The sequence below is a fragment of the Microchirus variegatus genome (assembly GCF_963457635.1).
Source record: "Microchirus variegatus genome assembly, chromosome: 2".
Lineage (NCBI taxonomy): Eukaryota > Metazoa > Chordata > Actinopteri > Pleuronectiformes > Soleidae > Microchirus > Microchirus variegatus.
In genome coordinates, this window is record NC_139803.1 from 18,054,233 (window position 1) to 18,076,510 (window position 22,278).

Here is a 22,278-nt window from a genome sequence, read left to right on the forward strand (position 1 = left end):
CGAAACAAACAGCTGCTGAGAACGCTGTGTTGTATTGTAATCTCGGGCTCAGCGAGATTTCTGAAAAAAGCCATTCTCGTTACGTAAACAGCAGTTCTCCTGAACAGCAGATCGTCCTGCTCCGGGCACTAGTCCGGGCACATCTGGTTGCGTACATTGAACCACAGAAGAAGAAGAACGTCCGTTGTGGAGGTGTTTCACTTGCGACAGTGTCTTCTGACTCTGGGTCTGACTCTGGGTCAAAGTCATAAAAGGGACTGCGGCGGGGAGTCGTGACGAAACTATTTTTAAACATTGTTAAAACAATGTTTTGATAATGAGTAGCAGCGCTTCCACCATTCCAGAGGGCTGCGCTTCTGAGAGCTGGTGTGCTGATCACGTCACTTCCAGGTTTTGGCCAATTACAACACAGTCTGTCTTCTGGGGGTGAGATTTCAGTCTGAAACACCTGGGCTGACGAGAGCTTCAGTGAGGAGAAATTTCTATCAGCTCGTTTCCAGCAATTAGGAGTTTTTTTTCCATAAAAACATGTTAATGTATGTAAGTAGACCTCCATAACTCACATATATGTGCGATAGGACCACTCTATGTGAGCTTTAAGAAAACAACTGGATGTTAGAGTAGGAACTTAAGTCTATAATTATGTGCAACAAACTAAAGAAATATCTCTTATGAAAGTTAAAATTATTTCACAATAAAAAATGTGTCAACCCACTTCAAGTCAAGTAGAAAGGGAATTTGACTTGTAACCGGAGGGTTGCAGGTTCAAATGCCTGCCAGGTCAAGGGCTGGGGTACCACTGAGCAACTGTAACATAAAGAGCTCCAGCTAGCATCATTTTCAACCAATCAGAGTTCACTGTGGACTGGAAATCCATGAAAAATTAACTAAAAATCACTGAACCTGACGGACTGAATATATCACAGTACTAAAATACCCTCATCCTACTCTGGAGTACACCAAGACATTGTAAAATTCTGTTGCCCAATCACTCCCTATTATGTACCCGCTTTGAATCCATTTATGGCAGTGATCTAGCTCTGTTGTCTCTCAGGATCTTTTGGGATCCAGGAACTTTCCTGTTTGCTTGTCCCTGTTTGTGTTGGCACAACAGCTACCCCACTATTATACACATTTTCCTGGTAGGTTTCCTTTAGATGAGCACATCCTTTAACAGTCACAGTCAATGATTTACACATTTCACAGACGATCCCAGTCGATGCTCACTTTAAGGTAACATTTTTCACAACACTATGGATGTGATTGGATTAGTGCATCATGTGCATGCATGTAAAACAGCAGCTGAGTTTTTGAGTGAAGAAAAACATGTTAGTCGTGCATTGTGCTGTCATTGTTTTACACCCCCCCACCACCTGACTGTTCAGCCATTCACATATAATCACATTTCATAGTCATAAGCATCGCTCACACAGTGACAGATAAGGCCTTCCAGAGCATTATGTAAAAGCATGCTCGCTTTGCGCCACAGGTGCAACAGCAGATCAATTCAAAACCAAATACTTGATGTTCAAGATGATCCTCTGAGAAAATGTGAATATGTGTGAATATGTGCTTTATTTGACCGTTTCCTCACTGGAGTGTTTTAGTGATTCTATATTTATTTATTATGTACCATATTTGTGTCTTTTCTGCTTTTATATTACATGTCTATGCTTAAAAGCATGTAATGTATTTTTTTTTTTTTTTTTTAAAGAACACCTGCACTAAATGGCCCTCATCTGTTTTCAATTATAACATCCTTATTCTCTACAATGCCCTATACATAAGGCAAAAAGAAAATCAATCCCTTTTGAAATGATAAATGGTTTGTATTTACCGTATGTAGCACTTAACTAGTCCTGATGACCACTCACAGCTGCATGCTTTACACATGCTTTGCGATTCATCCATTCACTCACGCTTCCGTACAGTGCATCTGTGTGCAGCACATTTTCTATCACTCATCTTTCATAACCATTCATACAAATTGGCATGGAGACTAGCGGAGCTGGGAATAAAACCCACAACCTTCGAGTTGAAAGACAACCCTTTCTTTGGATCAAATGTCCTTATGTATTTATATATATATATATATATATATATATATATATATATATATATATGTATGTATGTATATATATATATATATATATATGTATGTATGTATATATATATATATATATATATATGTATGTATGTATATATATATATATATATATATATATAAATGGGGGTAACACTAAAGATGAAAGCCCATGGAAGACAAGATGAGACTAGAAATATACATGTTTGTGATTAATTTTCTCAGTGAGTGGGATTATCGGTCATTTGATGATCATGCTGCAAATAAAAACAGAGGATGTGGTTTAATTAGATTCATAGAGACAATAATGCAGTATTACTGTTCCACAGGTATGTCACAGTAAGAGGAGAGTTGTTTTTCTTTTTGATTTAAAAATATTAGTGTTTTAATTTTTCCTCCAACAATATACAAAATATCCTATGTGCCATCACATTTTTGTGGCTCTGTCAGATGAAAGATAAGCACTTAAAATCTCCAGTAAGGTTGATGGTGTCGAGATACTTCCCAAAAAAAAAATCTTTGTTATCACATATGTTTACCACAGACATGAAATTTCCATTCTCTTTAAAATAACTTCTCCTCACTGTGTTACTGTGAACAACACACACTGAAAGGATGAGGAATACTGCGTTATTCTCCCCTGTGGTTGAAAATGAGTGAGGAAACAAAACAAAACAAAACAAAGGATGCATTTTTCCGTTCTCACGTTTTGTTTCTTCTTTTCTGATATTTTGTCACCGTGTCTTGCAAACTGTCCATAAGTGTGAAAAAAAAGGAGAACAGGGAGAAAAAACAGAGAAAGTGAGATACACAAACAACAGAGTAAAGAAATAGTACAAAAATAAGATAACAAACAGATGAATGGTTTTACACTTCCATGTTCACACACGGGGAAAAATAACTATCCTTCGCAAATCAGTGACTTGACAAATCAACTCCTGCTGTTGCTGGCCTCCTTCACAAACACAGACAGTGTATGTAATGTCTTCCTTTCAAAGATCTGTTTTACTGCAGACAGTGTTTACCTCAGTGTGCTCAGAGCGAGTCTAACCCTCAACCTCGCTGCAAAGAGGGAAGGGGAAACCAAACGGAGAAAAACCAGCTCTGAGACAAGAGATCAGAAGAAGGGAGCTAAATTAAACCGTGTGAGAGGTATCTGGGGAACAGACGATGTAGAAAGCCTCACTCAGTACAAAAGAGGTGAGAGAGAAATAGATGTTGGAAGATGTGGGGGAAGTGAAAAAGAATGAGGAGATGTGAGCTGGGATTGACAGACTACTGACAAACAAGCTGTTCCCATTTGGTAACTTTCTTGTAACTTATGAAGAAAACATGCTTTCACTTCAGTACGTCATCTCCCTGATGTTCCAAACATACATTACTGGTGTCATTTATTTTCTACACTTAAAAAAATAATAATTTTATAAATACTTGGGAGTTATGATCATCACGTTTTCTCTTGGAAAAGTGCATACTGTACATCATTTGAAGCATATGCAAGTAAAGGTTTGAATTTTGAGTCGTTCCCTTCGGTCACTTCAGTTGAATTATTATAACCCAAGCCAATAAGAGGGGAGTTAAAATATGATCCACTTATCATCCAGGAACTTGAATATTTGTACTGCAATGTGGAATTTGCTTTTCGTCTTGTGTGAAGGCACCATTAAAATCTTGAGGTGAGATGACAAACCTGTAACTGGTTTTACAGGTGAACTCTACCAAGCCTCTGCTTCTTCTTTCAGCGTCCCCCTTTAGGGGGCGCCACAGCGGATCATCTGCTTCCATCTTGACCTATCCTTTATGCCCTCGTCTGATACACCAGCTGTTCTTCTTAACAACATTCATGATCATTCTCTGACTAGTTAACTCTACCAAGCAAGACAACTTAATAGAACAAGTCCAGGATGGAAATCACTCCTTTTGTTGTTTTGTTGAGAAAATTAAGAAAACCACATGATGAAGTATTATCTTTCTCGCTATCCATCCATCCAACTTTAGAGCAGTGAGGTACCTGTTGATTAAGTCATCATTGTCATCGCTCTCCATCTCATCCTCGATAGCAGCCTGCAGGTCACCTATCCTCTTGAATGCCAGCTTAAGGTCCACTTGTAAGCTCTGATTTGCCGCCTCCAAGCTCTCGATGTCCATCTCCTGGTAAATGGATCAGAGCACAGAAGTGCTGGTTACCTCCTGTGGTGCAAGCCTGAGTCACTTCCAGTCTCCCAGCACGAAGGGCACTTACCAGCTCGTGCTTCTTGCGGCTCGCCTCGCCCTCCTTCTTAGACAGCTCTGCCATTTCTTCTTTCTGGTCCCTGATCTGCCTCTGCATCCGTTTATTCTGCTCCTTCTCCCTGTTTTCTGCAGCAACGTGCTGGTTTCTCTCCTCCATCAACTTCTCCAGATTCTCCTTTAGGCGACCTGCCAGACTCTGAACAAGAGAAGAGAACAGCTCGTCATAACACATTTGGGCCGTACTAAAGAAAAACAAGAAGCTTTTAAAGTGAATAGTTATAAGTAATAAAATCATAATTGTAATTTGTGACAAGTTGATGAACGTGGATCATCAAGTTATACTTTGGTTTGGGCTTCATAGAAGTAATGAATCTTTTGGCACATCAGCACCACAATAGCATCAGTGTCAGGGCTTTGAAAAGATTGTGTAAGAAACCGAGTCTCTTCTGAAGAAAGAATCACAGAGACTTGTGGAGGAGGAAATGGCTGGAAGTGGTCGACTGCAAGGCTAACGCTGTGTGCTGTTACAAGATACAATTAGATTGATAATTAGAAGGAGTGGAAACTTTATTGCAAATTGATTCTTATGAAATAGACAAACTGAAAATGTGGCATTGCAATTAATAGCATCATAGGAGGAATTTGCCGTCACATCAAGTGGATGGAGGTAAAAAAAGATTACCTTTCTCACTAAAAAAATGAGAAAGGTAATCTCATGTCTTTTTTCTTGTACTATTATGACTTTATTTTCATAATATTAAAACTTAATTTTCAAAAGCTCTTATTTTTTCTTCAGTATGGTCCTAATGATCCACACTGAAGCAGTGATCAAGTTTAAGCCCCTGACCCAAGAAAGCTCTCCCTTCTTATTCAGTGTTGGATGAACAAAGATTTTTTATTTTTTCCTTAAGTAAAATGTGCATCTGTCTTCGTCTCGTGAGGTGATTTATGATTTAAAGGTGCCATATGTAAGAATGTGGCCAAAAACGGTTACTACATTCAAATTCAAAATACCGTAACTGGCAACCTGTGGTTGCTCGGCAGCTGAGACTCTACTGACTGCAATGATTGGTAGACGGCGGTAGGTGGCGCCACATGCCAAAACATGATTTCAAAACATAAACATGATTTGCAGTCTGCAAAATATTTTTTTTAATGAAAATATTTTGGCTGTACTGTTGTTGTTGGTGAGTTCAGTTTGTTACATGAACATTATTCCTCAGTCTGTGACATAAGGAGGATTTTATGGCCACTTGCTTTAGATTTATTACATAATGCACCTTTAACTATAGTTAACCTCCAAGTTATGTTCAGTGTTGTGCATTTAATGGCATTGCCATTGATCAAAGTATTTATTGTGGCCGATGGATGTGTTTCTTAATTAGTACCTCAACAATATAAAACTATGCAACAGATGCCATGCTGTACCCTCACTTTATATTATCTCCCTCTATTGATCAGTGGAATATTAAGGATTGTATCTGCATTCATAGGTTGACAAAGTGTGTCTTTAAAAATCCTCTCACCTCCAAGCGTTTGATCTGTGTCCTCTCATACTCCAGCTTTGTCTCCAGCTCACGGATCTTGGCCTCCTGACGGCTCACAAGAGACTTTTCCACCATGGACTGTTCCTGGAACTCTAGCTGACTCTGCAGTGAATGAAGCTGGAGGAAGGACACACACACACACACACATGCATATAAACAAACACAATCACTCCCTAAGGAGCAGCAGTTCCTGCACACATCCTCCTCGACCTCTTCTTCTTCCCCCTCTTCTTAAGTGGGTAATGTGAAAGACTTTTATGCTGATGTTATGTGTGCCTTAAAACAAAATTAGCGTCCACCTTTTCACCCTTCATGTGTAAATTCATTAAATCTCAGTAAATGGAAATGCTGTGCGCCCAGTCTGAATAATGAGCTCGAGATAAGCTCACAGTTTTACCACAGTCGGTCAGAAGAGGAGCTTGTGGTCGGGGCTCAGCAGCATTGGGACGCAGTAACGTCGCAGGGCTGAGCTTCATGCAAAGCACGTTCCCTGTTCCATCTGAACCGTTTTCTCATGACTGATAAAATAGAGGAAAGATACGTCCCAATAACACTAGCCCATAAGGCAACGTGGCACCTAATGAGGGAGTTTGCATCTAAGACAAGGAGGATTTGGAGCTCTCCTTTGATATTTCTACAGACGGCAGATTTCCCTCCCTACTGCTCATAAGATAACCACTTCAAGGTCAGACACTTTAGATGGCTATCGCTACCTTCCTTGGCAGAATTTAACAATGCCTCACAGCTTGCTGTGAGTCTCTAGTGAAGCCAAAAATGATATGGACTAGTAGACACTTTATACGAGAAAACCAGGGTATAGATATGAGGAATACTAGGAATGAGCAGATAGATAACTCAGTATCTGTGTTGGTCAGAATCTCTTCAAAATCACTGAATCAGAAATTTCAAAAAGAAATACTTAAAATTGGACTGATTGTGCTTGGTCTGATAACCAATATATTTTTCAACAATTGCTGCAGCCCTAAATTAAAAGTATTAGTCGTATTATCAGCTGATACTGATAATAGCATGCGTCCCGATTTAAAATATTATATTGTCCTAAAAACCTGCATTCACATAAATGCTCCGGTAAGCATTCTGTAAAGTGTGTGCTGTTTAGCTCTTCTTTAAGGGAGCAGAATATCAGTAAATGCATGAGGACGGATGTGTTGTTCACATCTTCGTAGTTTGCAAGAAAACCCCAAAACAAAACGTTGTATGAGAAAAGATAGATATGCCTAGATATAACATTTTAAACTATAATACAGCACTAGGATAAAAAACAAAACAAAGGTCTAGGCTAAGTGTGTACATTATAACTGAAATGTACTAGAGTATGCAATATAATAACCAAGTTTTTGCTGAAATTCTGCACACAAACGCATCAAAAGACAAGGCACACATTAATATTTGACACCCGTTATTGTTAGATGGTGTCCTCTGAACAAACAACCACTCCAACAGAAAATAACACTATCATTATAAAAGCACTATTATAACTGCAGGCCTAAATCACATGCATTATGCATGATGAATACACATTAATGCTGAACCTCAGCCATTTAACTGACAACTCAGTGACAAGTAAACAGTAACTAAGCCCAGAAAAAGACGACAGAGTGCTGATTGTTAACATGCACTGTTTAAGTAGACTGTTTACCAAGCGAACTTTACATGTAAAATGTCAGTTAGTAAGACAGATTTTTTACTTCAGATTGAAAGGCAACGATATCTGTTAAATGTGGTTTAAAAGGGACAAAAAGCAAATAAACACAAAAACATTTAAGGAAAAAACATTCATAGCAAAAGTGTGTTGTGTCTCAAACAATGAATAACCAAAATAAATATCAACATGAATGGAATTATTGCCCAGCCCTACTTAGAACCACGTGTTATGGTTAAAAATTAAGACAAAATTAAAACATGGATTATGATTATGTCATATCTTTGCATCTTGTCAAAATACTAACATTTCAGGATCAAGGTTTTTTTCTTCTCAGCATGGATTAACTGACGTGGGAAGGAGGAAATCTCTCAATGTCTGAAATTCTGCAGTTGTTGCTGGTGCTAGATGAGCAATCATTTCACCTGTATGTAGTGGAACCACCAAACAGCAGCACCTGCTCTCCCTCTGAACTGCTCTGTGATTGGTCACAGAGTAACTCATATACATTTTATTTCACTTCTCAAATATCACTGTTTGTCTCCTATACGATACATTTAACTGAAACCAATGATTTATAAAGGAAAATCATGAAAATTTACAGGGCTGCCCATACTTTTGCATACCACTGTATGTTGCACAGCCTCCAGACTTTCACATCATGCACACAAAAACACAGCACAGTGCATCGATGGAGGAGACAATATGTCATATTCACTCTTAGATAACTTGATTTGCATAATGCTAAATGGTTAAAAAAAAACAATTATAAAATCTTCCCTACCATGACCGTATTGCTGATGTAAAGACATTTTGTCCTTGGTTGAACACACAGAGACCACATATATAGTTTATATGTGTGAGTGAACAGAGGAATAGGAGTCTGCCATTTCGAATATGACTCAATTGTGAACACTGGAGAGAGCAGACCATCAGGGTTTTGCCAGTTGATTGGAATAATGATAGGATAGAATGCATAAAATGACCAGTTCAGGTTTTGCTTCTGACTTATCATGTGTAATCAACATCACAAGGTGAGTCACTGGATTAACAAACACACCACACTCGGACACTGTTTTCATACTTATTTCAAATTGTAGCTTATTTTTGTTTACCTGGATACTTTCTGATCTTTTTTGAAATAACATGATGCACTTGCAGTGGAACTGCAGACAAAACCATACATTAAAGAAATCACTGAGTCAGAAGGTGCTTCATCAGGTTCATCATTGATAAAAAAGGGCTTTCGTTTTTTCTTCCTCCCGAGTGCTTAAACCGCATAAAAACGTGCTGCTGAGTTTATGTGCGTGGCCCTTGAGTCGAGAAAAGGCTAAAGAACAGTTTCTCACCCTGACTCTAAATCGTCACTGATTCCTGCTATTTAAATGCAAATGGCTTTGCAATTTTGAGAAGAAGAAAAAAAAGCTGCCACAGAGACGAAACACGTTTTTTTGGTCACAGTAATCAGAAAATCTCCAAGGTCTAATCAGAGAGCAGAGTCGAGGCAGTGGGCAGGTTCCTGATAGGCAAAAAAAATAAAAAATGCTCGTACCTTTTCTTGGATCTCCTGTCTTTCCTTCGTGGCCTCTTCCAGTTGAGCCTGCAGGTCAGTGATCTGGCTCAAGTCTCTGGCGGACTATCAGACATAACAACACACAAGTTAATCATCAGAAAATGTGTGTTTGTATGTGTGTGTGTGTGTGTGTCAAAGACAGAGTGATTGTCGGTTAATGCTTCAATTATCTGTTTTAAAAAATAAAAAAAAGGACAAACAGCTTTTATATATAAATGGTTAATGAATATAGTGGGTCGATGCCAAATAATGAGTCATGTGATCTACTGTGGAACAGATTGCATCTCCCCGACTGCGCCACACACAAACACACACACACACACAGTGTTCAGAGGGGAGTGTGTCCTCCAAACCACAAAGCCTCTCCACTTCAACACACAGAGAAGAACAGAATATTAATGTTGATGCCGATGTCAGAGGTAAAATCCCACAACGTTTCAAAATAAATTAGAATAAACAAATACAAGACAATAATTAAACTTCAGTAAAACGAAAAAAAAAACAGAAATACTGTTGAACTGCTGATCCTGGAAACACATTTTATTTTAATGCGCTCTACCCCCTACAGTTTTATTTTTACCATCTTTCTTTTACATCGTTTTACGATCATACGTTTACATTTTTAGCTACTTTTATACGTTTAATTTCACAAACAGTATATGCTCTGTAACTGGATCATATGCATGCACTTGACACCTTGGACATTCAATGTGAAAATATGAGATATATATATATAAGATTCTTGCGCTTTTCAAATATGAAAGTCATTAATTGTAATACACCCAGGCACTGATACAAATACTTAACAATAACACGTGTTAGACATTATAATTTTCCTTTTTTGGAAGAAATTTTCTCTGTCTTGACCTATAACACAAAATAGTATAGATGCACTGATGCAAATACAAATATGATTTGAGCACTTGCGGAGTACTGAGGACTTAATAATGGAATAAAATGGAAAGATTTGAATTTGATTTAAAAGAATAATACCTAATATTTAGTGTCAAATCCTTTGCTCTGTGTCATGTTGGTTCTTCAGATGTTTTTATCAAATGACTTGAGTTGCTCTTTTTCTTGACAGTCTAGCAGAGCACAGGTTTACAGTCTGTTCTACTTTTGTCCTCATTGTTTATCTCAAAGTATTTCCAAACTGCTGACATTGCGACACACATGTTTATTGCTGCACAACTGCTCAACTCACTTGAAGATACATGGTAAAATGGTATTGTGCCGTTGTACATGAAGGCAGCATCGACGGCAGGTTAGGTTTTTCCCCATACAACTTCATTGATTGGTGGCAATAATGTGAGGAGGGTTTCGTCAGATAAGCCAAAACGTGCTTTAGAAACCACATGTGGACTAAATGAATGGGAAAATTGTAACATAAATCACTTAGAGTGGTCGTAAAGACCTAAAACCACGTTCCAATAGTGGCGACCTGGAAACATCTGTTACCTGTTCTAAGTTTTATCCAAATGATCTGTGTATTACATGTGTTTCCAGGAAATCACTGAATCTCTTAACGATTATTGGCCGTGAAACAAACTGGAGACAGGTGGATGAGCATTTTGCTGCACTCGTCCACGATTATTACACAGAAATGACTCCAGTACTCGCATTAAACAGAGAATTTATAACATTGAACTCATATGGCCTATGTTAAATCCTGATTGTTTCTTTTAAAACATCAAATATGAATTAATATGAACTTACTAACATTGATATCATTGTTCCTTATTGGTTAAATATAATACACATTATCATTTTCAGATAAATTATTAAAAGAAAGCACTAATATGTATGCAAATATATAACATTCTTGTAAATTAAACAAATCTAAATGACAGCCCTCCATATTATTCTCTACACTTGTTTTTTTTTCCACTTTTCCCCACTGTCCAAGTGTTGGCATTGATAAAAGAGGCAGTTATGATACATTTCCAAGGCTTTTGATGAGCAATGCTGAGGTGTAGAGAACAGATGAGTTACCTGAGCAACTGCAGCCTTGTGTTTTTTCATCAGCTCGTTCATGTCTTCCTGATCCTCCTCCATGCGCGACTGCAGGTCATTCTTCTCTCTCTGCAGCCGACTGACCTGCTCGTCCAACTGCGGGACAAAGAGAGAGTGCACACTTTAGTTTTAGAGTGACAGGATTTATTCATGAGCTATTGAATATGATAAATGGTCATTAACTGGTCAGGCCTGTGTCAGCGCAGGAATCTCATCCAATAGAAATGAAACACAATCTGGACAGGCTTCTGGCTGGAGGATGAGACCAATTGAAGATAATCAATTGGCTCATTTAGGCTGAGGAAAGTGCAGCCAGTGCCGCACATACTGGTGATGTACTATTTAGAGTTCATAATCCACGTTCAGCGGCTCAGGCCCTCAATATGCATTCTATAATCTGGGACATTTGCAAGACCTTCCTTTTTCCATAAATGCAGCAATTAACAAGCGATTGTGTGTGTGTGTGTAATTGTGTGTGTGTGTCATCCCCAGAGACACAAACATCCTCAGTCTTCATGTCTGAAATGTAGGCAGTATTCTCATGAGAGGACCATTAATGAGCAGATGGAGGTGGAAAACAAAAAAAACGACAAAGCTTATTTATCCATTAGCGCAAAATGTTGAAATCAGACATATGCCAAAGGCCATTTTTTATTTTAATATCCCACCACAGCTAGATGATGTATGCATATTAATATTGCTGCATTTTGAAGAGGGGGAGTTTGACAGGCACAAGCTCTCCATTAATTAAATGTTGTTTGTGTGCTTCTGGTTTAATTTGCTCGCCAAAAGACGGGAATAGACGGCACTTACAGAAACAATTTCTCTCTTATCAAGAGTGTGAAATGGGGAGGGAGGTCTGGAGGATTTCATTAATCATTACTTGTGTGTCAAATTACACACACTATTGATTCAATGCCACGGACAAACAAGCACATGTGGAAATGATTGGCATTCAAGCCCACTTGAGTGAATAATTGAAACATACAGCTAAACAGATGTCAAGACTCACCGACATCTTGACTTTGACCATGTCGTCCATTTGGATGTGCAAGTCCTCGATTTCAATCTCCATACTCTTCCGAGCCTTCACTGCCGCGGCGCAGGTGAACTCTGACTCTTCCAGCTGTGAGGAACAGGAGGAGGGGAAAGGTGAAGGACAAATGGAAGTTGACCAAGATCAAGGGCCACTACTGGATATGCAGAGTTCATATGCATGCTGTATGTGGTTGTCCCCAAGCGTTGGGGCAAGAGGCATGATGTCACACCCTTGACTGATGAAGATGATAGTGATAATTCTTATTAACGTTATTGATTTTTCACCATTCTCTCCTTCACTAACAACCTCAATTCTTTCTCGTCTTCTAACAGTCAAGGCAGATGTTTCTACACTCACTCTCAGAGATTGATTTTTCTCCACTGTTGCCAAGTGTTTGCTCTTTGTGTTCATGCTGGGTTTCTATATAATAATTATAAGGCTTAACCTAATTATTGTAAGGCTTGACCTTATGGCGTGAAGTGCCTTAAAAAATGTATGTTATGAATCGGCACTACACAAATAAAACTAAACTGAATTGTAAGCCCATCACTGAAAACAACAAATAGAACCTTTTGAATAAGGTATTCCCCTCCTCGCATAAGGGCGGCGCTGCATCGAGAATTACTGAAGGAGAAGGCAAGACAACAATGGCTCATCTGTTGGTTAGACAACTTCTGTTTCCTCCACATAAGACCAAAACATGGAGCTGCATCAAATCCTATGGTTTTATGTGAACATATAGGACACATACGCTGCAACAATCGACTCAGGCTATCGGCTATCGTTCTACTTGCGTGCATGTTCTGGTTGTGTTTACCCACAATACAAAAACCCACCAACAGCAGTTGGTGCGCACCAAACGATCCATTCAAACCAAAAACTCTAGTTCGTTTCATTTTCGATGGTGTTAAAGCATCAATCGCACTCGGGTCCGCACCAAATCAAGCAGACCGAGACCGCCAAAAAGAGGTGGTCTCGGTCCGCTTGACTCCGCACCAAATGTCAGACTCTGGTGCGGTCCCTCTGGTGAGAAAGCGAACTCGGGTCCAAACCATATTCTGCAGTAAATGCCATGGACATAGCCTACCTTGTAAGTCTTTGGAGCAATCTTCGTCTCATAGTTAGCACGACCACATTCATGAAAATATACGTCTTCGCCGACTCCAGCGCATCAGCAGATTGTTCTCCAGACGCAGCCGCGACTCATTCTCAAATTAGATATTTTGCCAAAAATGGCCAACACAGAGAATGTGATAAACGAAGATCAGAGCAAGTGACAATGTGCGAACGTGTTGCTCCATAGCGAGTCAAAATTGGCACTTTTCTACCGGTAGATATATACACATTGATGAAACGTAAATCGGGCCAATTTTGGTTCGTTTGCTGGTGTGAAAGCGGACCACACTGGAGTCATATGTTACATCGGATCTAGTGGTATGAAAGCACCCTAAGACTTCGATTATTTGGCACGGATCAACTTTTGGTTGCACATTTACACCTGCCCAAACGAACCGGACTTTCCGAGCAAACAAACTAAAACACTTCAAATTAGAATGGCTGGTGTGAATACGAGTTTAAACCAGTGCCAGCCCAAACCTTAATACAGACCTAAGCAGAATTTAATTTGGGCCCACACACTTTTCAGTCACCTGTGCTTAACTATCATCAAATAATAGTTGTGTTATTTATTGTCTCAAGAAAGTGACTTCATTCACACGAAAAGCCCCCGAAACACAAGAAGAGGGAGACGATGAAAACTAAGATAAGCAACAGCAAATGTAAGCACAAGAGACAGGTGGTTTTCCCTAAGTACTCTATTGGTTGTCTACAAAAAAAGACAATGGTGGCGTTCCAGTTTCTGTCCTCCTTTGAGAGTGTCTGTATGAGTGTGGTGTGGTGTGTCTGTGTGACGTTCAGTCTCTCAGGTGGATCTCAGCAACAAGGTATCACACTGTGAGTGGCTAATTGGAAAGAGATTGGCTCACCATGAGTGGTTGAAGATAAGAGGGCCTGGACGGCTCGGCTTCCTCCTCACCTTTCCAAATAAATCCTGTGCTGTTGCAATTGCGTAGTAGTTTAGTGTGTGTTTACATTTATTTTATGTTTTCTTTTTGCAGGTAAGATTAGGTTGATAAGAGAAGTGTTGGTTTGTTATTTTGGCATTGATTCTCTACAAAAATGAACAAAACAGTTACAATTGTTTTGAACAGACTTTGGATTTATTTTGGCTTTCTTTGGAAAGACGAGGTGGGAGACACACACATGTTGAAACCCCTGGTTTCTCTAGGTCAGGGACGTAATAGTAGGTTTAGGTGAAAAGCCGTGTTTTCCTGTAACTGTAAGTTACTGTAACAACGACAGATACGCCAAGTGTTATATATAATAGAAGCAATAATAAATACACACTACAATGATATACAATAACTATAGTGCAAGAATAGTGCAAGGGGCCTCTGCTGAACTCAATGGTGATAAAAGTGAAAAATATTTTAAAGGGACCTATAATGCAAATTCAACTTTTTAACTATTTAAAGGGACACTGTAGTATTTATGGGTTTATATAACCCAAAATCCACTTTTTTATACATATGTGCTCCTGCATTGTCTAGTCGCTGTATAATAGTTTGTGTTTCATTTTTGTAGTGTTTCAAAAAGTAATGTAAAATAACATGGTCGCGGGCTGCGGTTGCATAGCCACTTTTAGCAGCGAGACGCCATGTTTCTACCGGAGCCTGTTAGGACAAACGCAAGAGAACAAATCAAGCGTCGCTTGACTTGTAGCGGAAGTCCCGCCTCCTCTCTCTCTGCTTCGTCTGCTACGGCCGCGGTAGCTCGCCCTCTCCCTCGCCTCACGATCCTCATCTGCTGACACAGAGAAAGACGACGAGGTCGACATTTGACCAGCTGTGGATACCGTAGCGCTCAGGGAAGGGAGGGGGTGAGCAGAGGAGCAGTTCTTTGTTGTAAATTTCAGCCTCTCCTCTAGATGTCACTATAAACTACTTACTTCACCTTTAAATCCTTTGGGACTCTGGAGGCCCTATCAGTCGGCAGAGTGTGAAAAAAGATGACTCACTCATGTTTTTCAGGAGAGTACAGGAGATGAAACACACAATGTTGACTTCCTCACTCATTGGGACGTCACAATGTGCTAAATTACTGGAATTGTTGTCTCGCGGAGCTCCGCTTTGTCTGTAAAACGCGTGAGAGTGCTGGCGAGGGCAACAGTATCTGAAAACCGGAAGTCCACAAAGTCCACAAAAAGTTCTATTCTTGGCTCCACAGTGCAGCACAAAGTCCTACACAAACTTCCAGCCTATCCACTGGATACATATGAGAGCAATGTGCCTGCTAGAGCCTGCAAATGATCACTTTTCCAAATGCTAACTGCTGTTAGCGCCCAGTAGCCTCTGTGGCTGATGTCATTTCCTGTCCCTTAAGTTTTTGAAGGTGGACCTAAAGAGATACTACTAAACTAAGCGTTCTGAATAGGGCAGTTTTGGCAGGGTGATTGAACTGCTGTGGTGCTTCATTCTTATGGTATTTTGACCAAAGCATGTCACAGACATGTTCATTAGGACTAAGCCTGTCACGATAACAAATTTTGCTGGACGATAAATTGTCTCAGAAATTATTGCGATAATCGATAATATTGTTGTTCTGAGATCATTTTCATCTAATACAATGATAATGCTATAATAATGCTATAATAATGCAGGTACACCTTTTCAAAGAGAAATAAACTTTTATTTTTAAGGAATATTTAACACTAGAACACATTAAATTAACAAACAAGTAAAAGCAATAAATAAAATGGGTTAGCTGCACTCTGCTGTGGTAGGGTATGCCAGGAGTCCCGCCTCCACACACACCATGCGACTACATGAGGGTTTACTCATCGTTACTCTGGCTTTACACAGCAACGCTCCCGGGTGAAACCGACACAATATTTTATCAGATGTGCCTTTCGTTTAGACGGCGACGGCGTTTTTGGGTGAACCCACCCTCCAGAGTGGAAATCTTAAAAACGCTCCGCTGTCAACCCTTTAGACGGGAACGCGACAGCGCTGCTGCGCCAGAGAACCGGGGGCGAATGTGGTGCCAACTTCAGCGTCCTGTCAGCGTGAGCAGCGCTGTCGCGTTCCCGTCTAAAGGGTTGACAGCGGAGCGTTTTTAAGATTTCCACTCTGGAGGGTGGGTGATACTGATCCAGGAGTCATTTCAGCAATTACGCCGAGTCAATGTTTTGGTTTTCGACTGTGGGCGACTCTGCGCTACTAGAAAGAAGTAGAAGGAAGTTTCAGCGCATGCGCGCGCTCCTGGTGTTGTTGTATGGCAGTGCTTCACATCGCCACCTAGCCACCTGGCATGCATACTACATCAAATTTCACACACTTTAGGACCCGAGAGAGAGAGAGAGACGGGGGAAACAAAAAAGCATGCAAATGGCATTTATCGCGGCCAGAAAAATTATCGAGCTAATTTTAATTATCGTGCGATTAATTGATTTATTGAATATCGTGACAGGCCTAGTTAGGACATCCGGGAACTAGGTTAACTTGGAGAAATAGGGTATAATATGACTCCTTTAAATAAAGTCACAGCAGCGAGCAAGGGGCACATGTTTTGTCTGACAATGTACGAGCTTGTGTAAAAAAACATACTTGATTTTTTAGTTGAGCAATCTCCCTCTTGCTGGGGGCGTTACTCTTCAGGTGGTCCAACATAATCTGGGCATCAGCCAGAAGGACCTTGGTTCTCTTCAGGTCCTTCCTCAGTCTCTTCTCTGTCTCCACATCCCGCTGACTCACCTGAAGAAATAACAAGCCACTTTAAATGGTTACCAACACTCGGGCTCTTGATACTCACAGGCAGCTTCTCTTGAATTCAAAGAAGTGGCCAACACTAAATCACACACACTTAACTGCACTGACAAATACCAGAGGTGGAGTGATGAGTGATGACAGTACCTGGTCCTGGGCATTCAGCAGTTTAGACTCCAACTCTCTTCTGTCACGCAACACTTTTTGCTTGTCTTCATACTCCTCCTCCAGCTGCACCTCCATCTGTTTCAGCTGCAGGACACAGGGTGTCAAGGAGGCACCAGCAGATGATCAGTGGCAAACAAAGTCGGATTGAACACATCATCAACCATCCTGTTAGACATGGCTGCTCTCTCACACACATCAAAGACAAATGCATCCCCCCTAAGTAAAAGCAATAGCCTCGGGATCCACTAAACACTGCTTTGAAAACATAGTGTTGTGTTCCATCTTTACTGTTAAAGATGTTGAACATGCAGACCGTTTGGAATCCTGCTTAAATTTGTTTTGTTATTAAAGTGAGTTTTTTGACGTATGATTGTATGTCCTGACACATGCAGCTGAGAACCTGCATGTACACGCCTGAAGGCCATCAGTGACACATAGCAAAAGGCTCACTTTATAAAGTCTACATTAGCTGAAGTCTATGTCTTAAGAAAATGTTCCCCATTTTCTCTCAATTTCAATCTTAACTAGTACTAGTATTGTATTGTACTCTCTTGCCCAGACTTGACTAGGTGTGAATCCAGGAGAGTGAGGCTATGTGAAATAATATTATGCACGCAAAAGAAGATTATTAATAAGCAGCACATACCTTCTTACTGCAGGATCGCCTAATCTCATCCACTTCTTCATCCTTACTCTCAATTTCTTTAGAGTGGGTTTGCCGCTGTCGCTCCATCTCCATCTCAAGCCGCAGCTTTGCCTGAGTAAATGATGAGGAAACATATAACACATTCAAAAACCCATTCATCCATCCAAAATGAGAGGAAGACTCTGTACATTTAGTTTTAAAATGTCGATATTTGGAGGAAGACGGTATTAGGACAACATACAGGTTAGACATTAACATTTTATGGCTCACATTATGAGCAGATTTTAGCAATAAAATAAATTCTGCCCACTGTACCTGCTCTAGCATCTGGATGCTTCCAGCCTGTTCATCCAGCTCTTCCTCCTGGTCTTTCACCTTAGCCTCAAGGTCATGAAGCTGCTTTTTTAACTTGGCTAGAGAAGCTTCATCCTTGGACTCCTGGGAGGCCAGATCCTGCAGTTCCGCCTCCAGCTGCTGCACCTTCATATTTGCAGTGCACAATTCACTGTCCTTGTCCTGCAGATGGAGGAAAAAAGGGTGAAGCGCACGTGTGGACCAGCCCGGTTATGTCATTCAAGAGAGCACAGATCGGACATAATAGTCCCCAAGAGAGGATGCCCGAGTATGTGTAGTATGTTCTGTAAAGTAGCTTGACCTGCAGCTGCTGACGGAGGTTAAACATTTCACCAGTCATCATGTCTTTCTCTCGAGCCAATTTCTCCCTCTGGCTCTTTTCTCTTTGTACCTCGGCCTGAGCCTGGTTCTGCTCCAGGTCAAATCTGAAACACACATGCAGTACAGTGAGTATTCAGTACAACAGTAACTTCAAGTCACGCGACGCATACATTATGCTGGTGAAGTGATGGATAAAATATTAACAACACTGAATATGCCTCCACTAAGTAGTGCACTTTCAATTTATATACATCATTGTACGACAAGCACTTTATGATGTGACAGGAATTTAAAGTTCAAGGCGGCAAAAAACATGTTTTGACGCCAATGTGATTGTTGACACTTCATCTGTTAATAAGATAGGCCATGTGCACTGAATTTAAATGATTTAAACGATGACAGCTTTTCCACTCTTAATCGCTCCACACACACAACATAGTTTCTATTGTTTGACTTTAATCCTGCACTTTATTTTTGGACATTATTTTTGAACTGATATTTATAAAGTCATACAATGGAAATTGGATTATTGGTTTGATTGGTTGTGGGTCTACACAAGTGCGTACAGAGGCATTTTCATCTACTGGACGTCCGTTGGTCCAGACTCATACTCCATAATCAATCATGGCAAAAACACCTTGCCAACTGTACATTTAAGATAATGCAATCAAAATGCAATATTGCAATTTTGAGATCATGAACAAGTCGAAGTATACGTTCGAAAATATCTCCCCAAGGCATTCTTCAAATGTTGTCTTCACAGGAACGGGACAAACAGAAATAAATGGACAACCTGAAAAAATAACGTCTACCACTGACTACCACCAGGTATGAAAGCAAAAAAATTACTACTACTCACTAATAATCTGACTTCAGATTTTCAGCTTATCCTCGGCACAGAGCCTGAATCGGCTGAGCACTACCTCTATTTTCTCCTCAACTGTTTTCCACTTCCATTAGCCATCAATTTACAATTGGGTTGTAATAATGTGCAAAATGTTTTCTTCAATTGTCTAGGGCAGAAGCACTTATGGTTAGTGAACTTAATAGCTGAGTGTTTCATGCTGTCAGCTTGTTGTAATTCCCTGTATTTTTTTTTCTTTCTCTCTGAAGCACAGCTGAAAATAATTTCACCCACAGAGCGTCTTCAATTAACCACAGGGGAGAGATCACATTCTGCCACAGCGATAGCTTCTCAAGTGCTTAAAGTCGGAGAGTCATTTTCTCAGCTAATGCAATTCCACAGATTACAGAACATCTCAGTCACTATTCAAATTAAAGGAAACTTTAGTGTTCTGCCGAGTAGGAGCACAGACATACAGAGAAAAGAGTCAAGCTGTATATAAAAAGACAATATAGCCTTCTGGTTTGGAAAAGTGGAGGCTAGGAAGTAGCAGACTCTGCTGATTATGTAAACCATAAAAAAAAAAAATAATAATAATAAAAAAAATACTTTTTTCCTGAGGATTAAATAGTCTCAATCACTCATTTTAGTTGTTCTCCAACAGACAATGATGTCAGTTATGTAAATTATGCTTCCATTTAGAAGAAAATTAATATAAACAGTCTATGATTCCAAGTAACGTTGCTACACCTGTACTACTACGTGGTGCTGTAGCAAAACTAGAGAAGAAGACGGTGAGCATGTGCATATGGCGACCACAGGGCCCTTTGATTTAGTAAGTTAATTATTTATCATAATCTAATTGGTAATCAGATCAGATCAGATTGATTGTTCTCCTCTGATTGAAAGGAGTGGTGCCCCAATTCGAGTTAGACTCAATTTCTTAATAAGTAATTAACTGTGGTGAATTAATTCTATTATTAATGAATTATTAATATTCAAAATTCATAACAAATAATATTGGTTCCCCCAACACTGCTTTCCTAAAGTAGCATATGTGAAAACGCAAGGGTGCCGTTTGGAGGTTTCCCCCCACTGTGTCAATGCTCTCAAAGTGTTGAGAGTGCTCCATGTGGATAAAAAGCCAATTGTAAAAAAAAAAACTTAAACAGTTTTATCCAAACATGTTTCTGTGTGTCCTGCCTGTAAATCATGTGACCATTCAGGTTCACTGAGCAGACATGCATGTATAAATAAGCAGTTGATTCTCTAAGCAATTGTTTGCCCACACAAAAACAAGTCTAGGTGAATCCAAAAGTAAGAAACTAAAAATAAGTAGACCTTTTCGTCCACTGATAAGAACCAATCAGGAAGTGAAGTGAATGGGAACTGTATAATGTTTTCCAAAGGTCTATGTTTTCACCCCTCTTTACTCAAATGCAGCTCTGGAGTTTTCAAACAAAAATGGAGCCAAACGTGCTTTTAAGTTCTTTGTCTTCGACACAAAAATAAGTTGACAGGTGTATCTAGAGCAACAGCTATGCACTTAGTATGAATAGTATGAATGCAGCCTGTGGAAGACAGGACACAACAGATAGATTAAACAGAATGACAGACAGGAAGGCTGGATAATTATTTGAAACTGACTTCCTTTGTTTCTTCTCCAGATCATGGTTTCGGCTCTGCAGTCCCTCCAGGTGAAGCTTAGTGTCCTGTAGCTCTGCTGTAAGTTTCTGACACTTTTTCTTCAGCTGCTGCACAGAGCGCTGCACATCCTCGTTATCTGTCTGCAAATCAGCCAACTGCAGCACACACACACACACACATTTGTATTACTCTTTTAATGATCATTTAATGTATATTATTATCGCATTATATAATTCGCAGGCTATAAGTGTGTGGTAGTCATACATTGAATAAATGTTATTTGATTTAATAAAACCAAAACTTTCTTACTTTTCTCTCAAGATGTCTTTTGCTCTGCTGCTCTGTCTCCAGCTTCTCATCAAACTCCTGTTGTAGCTTCTTTTTGGTGAAGTCCATTTCACGAATGGCTCGGTTGTATTTTATCCGCCACTCTCCTCCTAGACAGAAAGACATGGAATAGAATTTAGAAGAAGAAAAAGCATGCGTGACATTTGGGTGTCTCTTGCCTTTAATGCAGGTCTTACATTAAAGGTTGTACACCGAGGAAGAGGCTCAAGAGCTCAGGAATGATTGATGCTGTGGATTAAGAAGTGGACTGTACTGGCTGCAATAGTTATCACGTTCAAGGAGTAAAATAGCATAGAATCTGTCAGGAAGTAAAACTGCACTCATCATATCTCGACCTTATGGGGTCAAAACAAATTCCGACGGGAAACTAAGAAGCAGCCTTCATTTCTAAGCTCTAATCGTGGATAAACCTGAGGTAAGGATTCAGAGCACACCACAATAGTAGTTAGAGAAGGACATGTCTAAGTGGCACTTTCCACAGTTCTTAGCCGACCCTAATTCTGGAGCTGTCAGAGGCTATCAGACGTATAACAGTGGCCATGCAGGCGCACATTCAGGTTCAGATTCATTTCCAAGCCTTATCATTTTAGAGGATGTCCATTTCTCCTTCACATACCAACACTGGCTCTTCCATCAGCGCTGCTCATTAGCATATATATAGCATAATGACAACTTGCGGGGCCACCGGCTCTGATCCTAACGATTATTTTCTCATTCATCTAAGAATTCTGAAATGCTCTGTAATGGCTTGTCTGCGGAGGTGGGTTGAAGGAGGTAGGAACACAGAAAGAAAAATAAAAAAACTCATAGACAATATGCTCTATGTGGGGGCTCGGTTTCTTTCCCCCAGCAGGGGGACACCAGTAAACCACAGGCATTAGTGGTTTGCCTGAGATCAGGCATCTTTATCCCTAAGCAATGCAGTAAGTTGTAAACTATACTGAAGAACATTATGTGAGATGCCTCCTGCTGAAACA

At 39.9% G+C, this 22,278-nt stretch overlaps 1 protein-coding gene across 7 annotated transcripts in view; it reads right to left on the reverse strand.

Moving 5' to 3' along the window:
- Positions 1-22,278, reverse strand: part of LOC310939786 (unconventional myosin-XVIIIa-like) — an 83,825-nt gene that overhangs the window by 13,318 nt on the left and 48,229 nt on the right. For all 7 annotated transcript variants that reach the window (XR_014593057.1, XM_083904626.1, XM_083904629.1 and 4 more), the window contains 14 exons: positions 21,263-21,390; positions 20,954-21,108; positions 18,443-18,566; positions 18,103-18,303; positions 17,788-17,898; positions 17,121-17,225; positions 16,815-16,961; positions 12,124-12,237; positions 11,091-11,207; positions 9,078-9,161; positions 5,842-5,979; positions 4,326-4,511; positions 4,095-4,234; positions 2,790-2,834 (listed from right to left, as the gene is read on the reverse strand). Coding sequence is in view for 6 of the 7 variants with exons in the window: in XM_083904626.1 (XP_083760752.1) it covers positions 2,790-2,834; positions 4,095-4,234; positions 4,326-4,511; positions 5,842-5,979; positions 9,078-9,161; positions 11,091-11,207; positions 12,124-12,237; positions 16,815-16,961; positions 17,121-17,225; positions 17,788-17,898; positions 18,103-18,303; positions 18,443-18,566; positions 20,954-21,108; positions 21,263-21,390 (1,795 nt within the window). In the remaining variant the exon portion in view is untranslated. The remainder of the gene's footprint in view (positions 1-2,789; positions 2,835-4,094; positions 4,235-4,325; positions 4,512-5,841; positions 5,980-9,077; positions 9,162-11,090; positions 11,208-12,123; positions 12,238-16,814; positions 16,962-17,120; positions 17,226-17,787; positions 17,899-18,102; positions 18,304-18,442; positions 18,567-20,953; positions 21,109-21,262; positions 21,391-22,278) is intronic.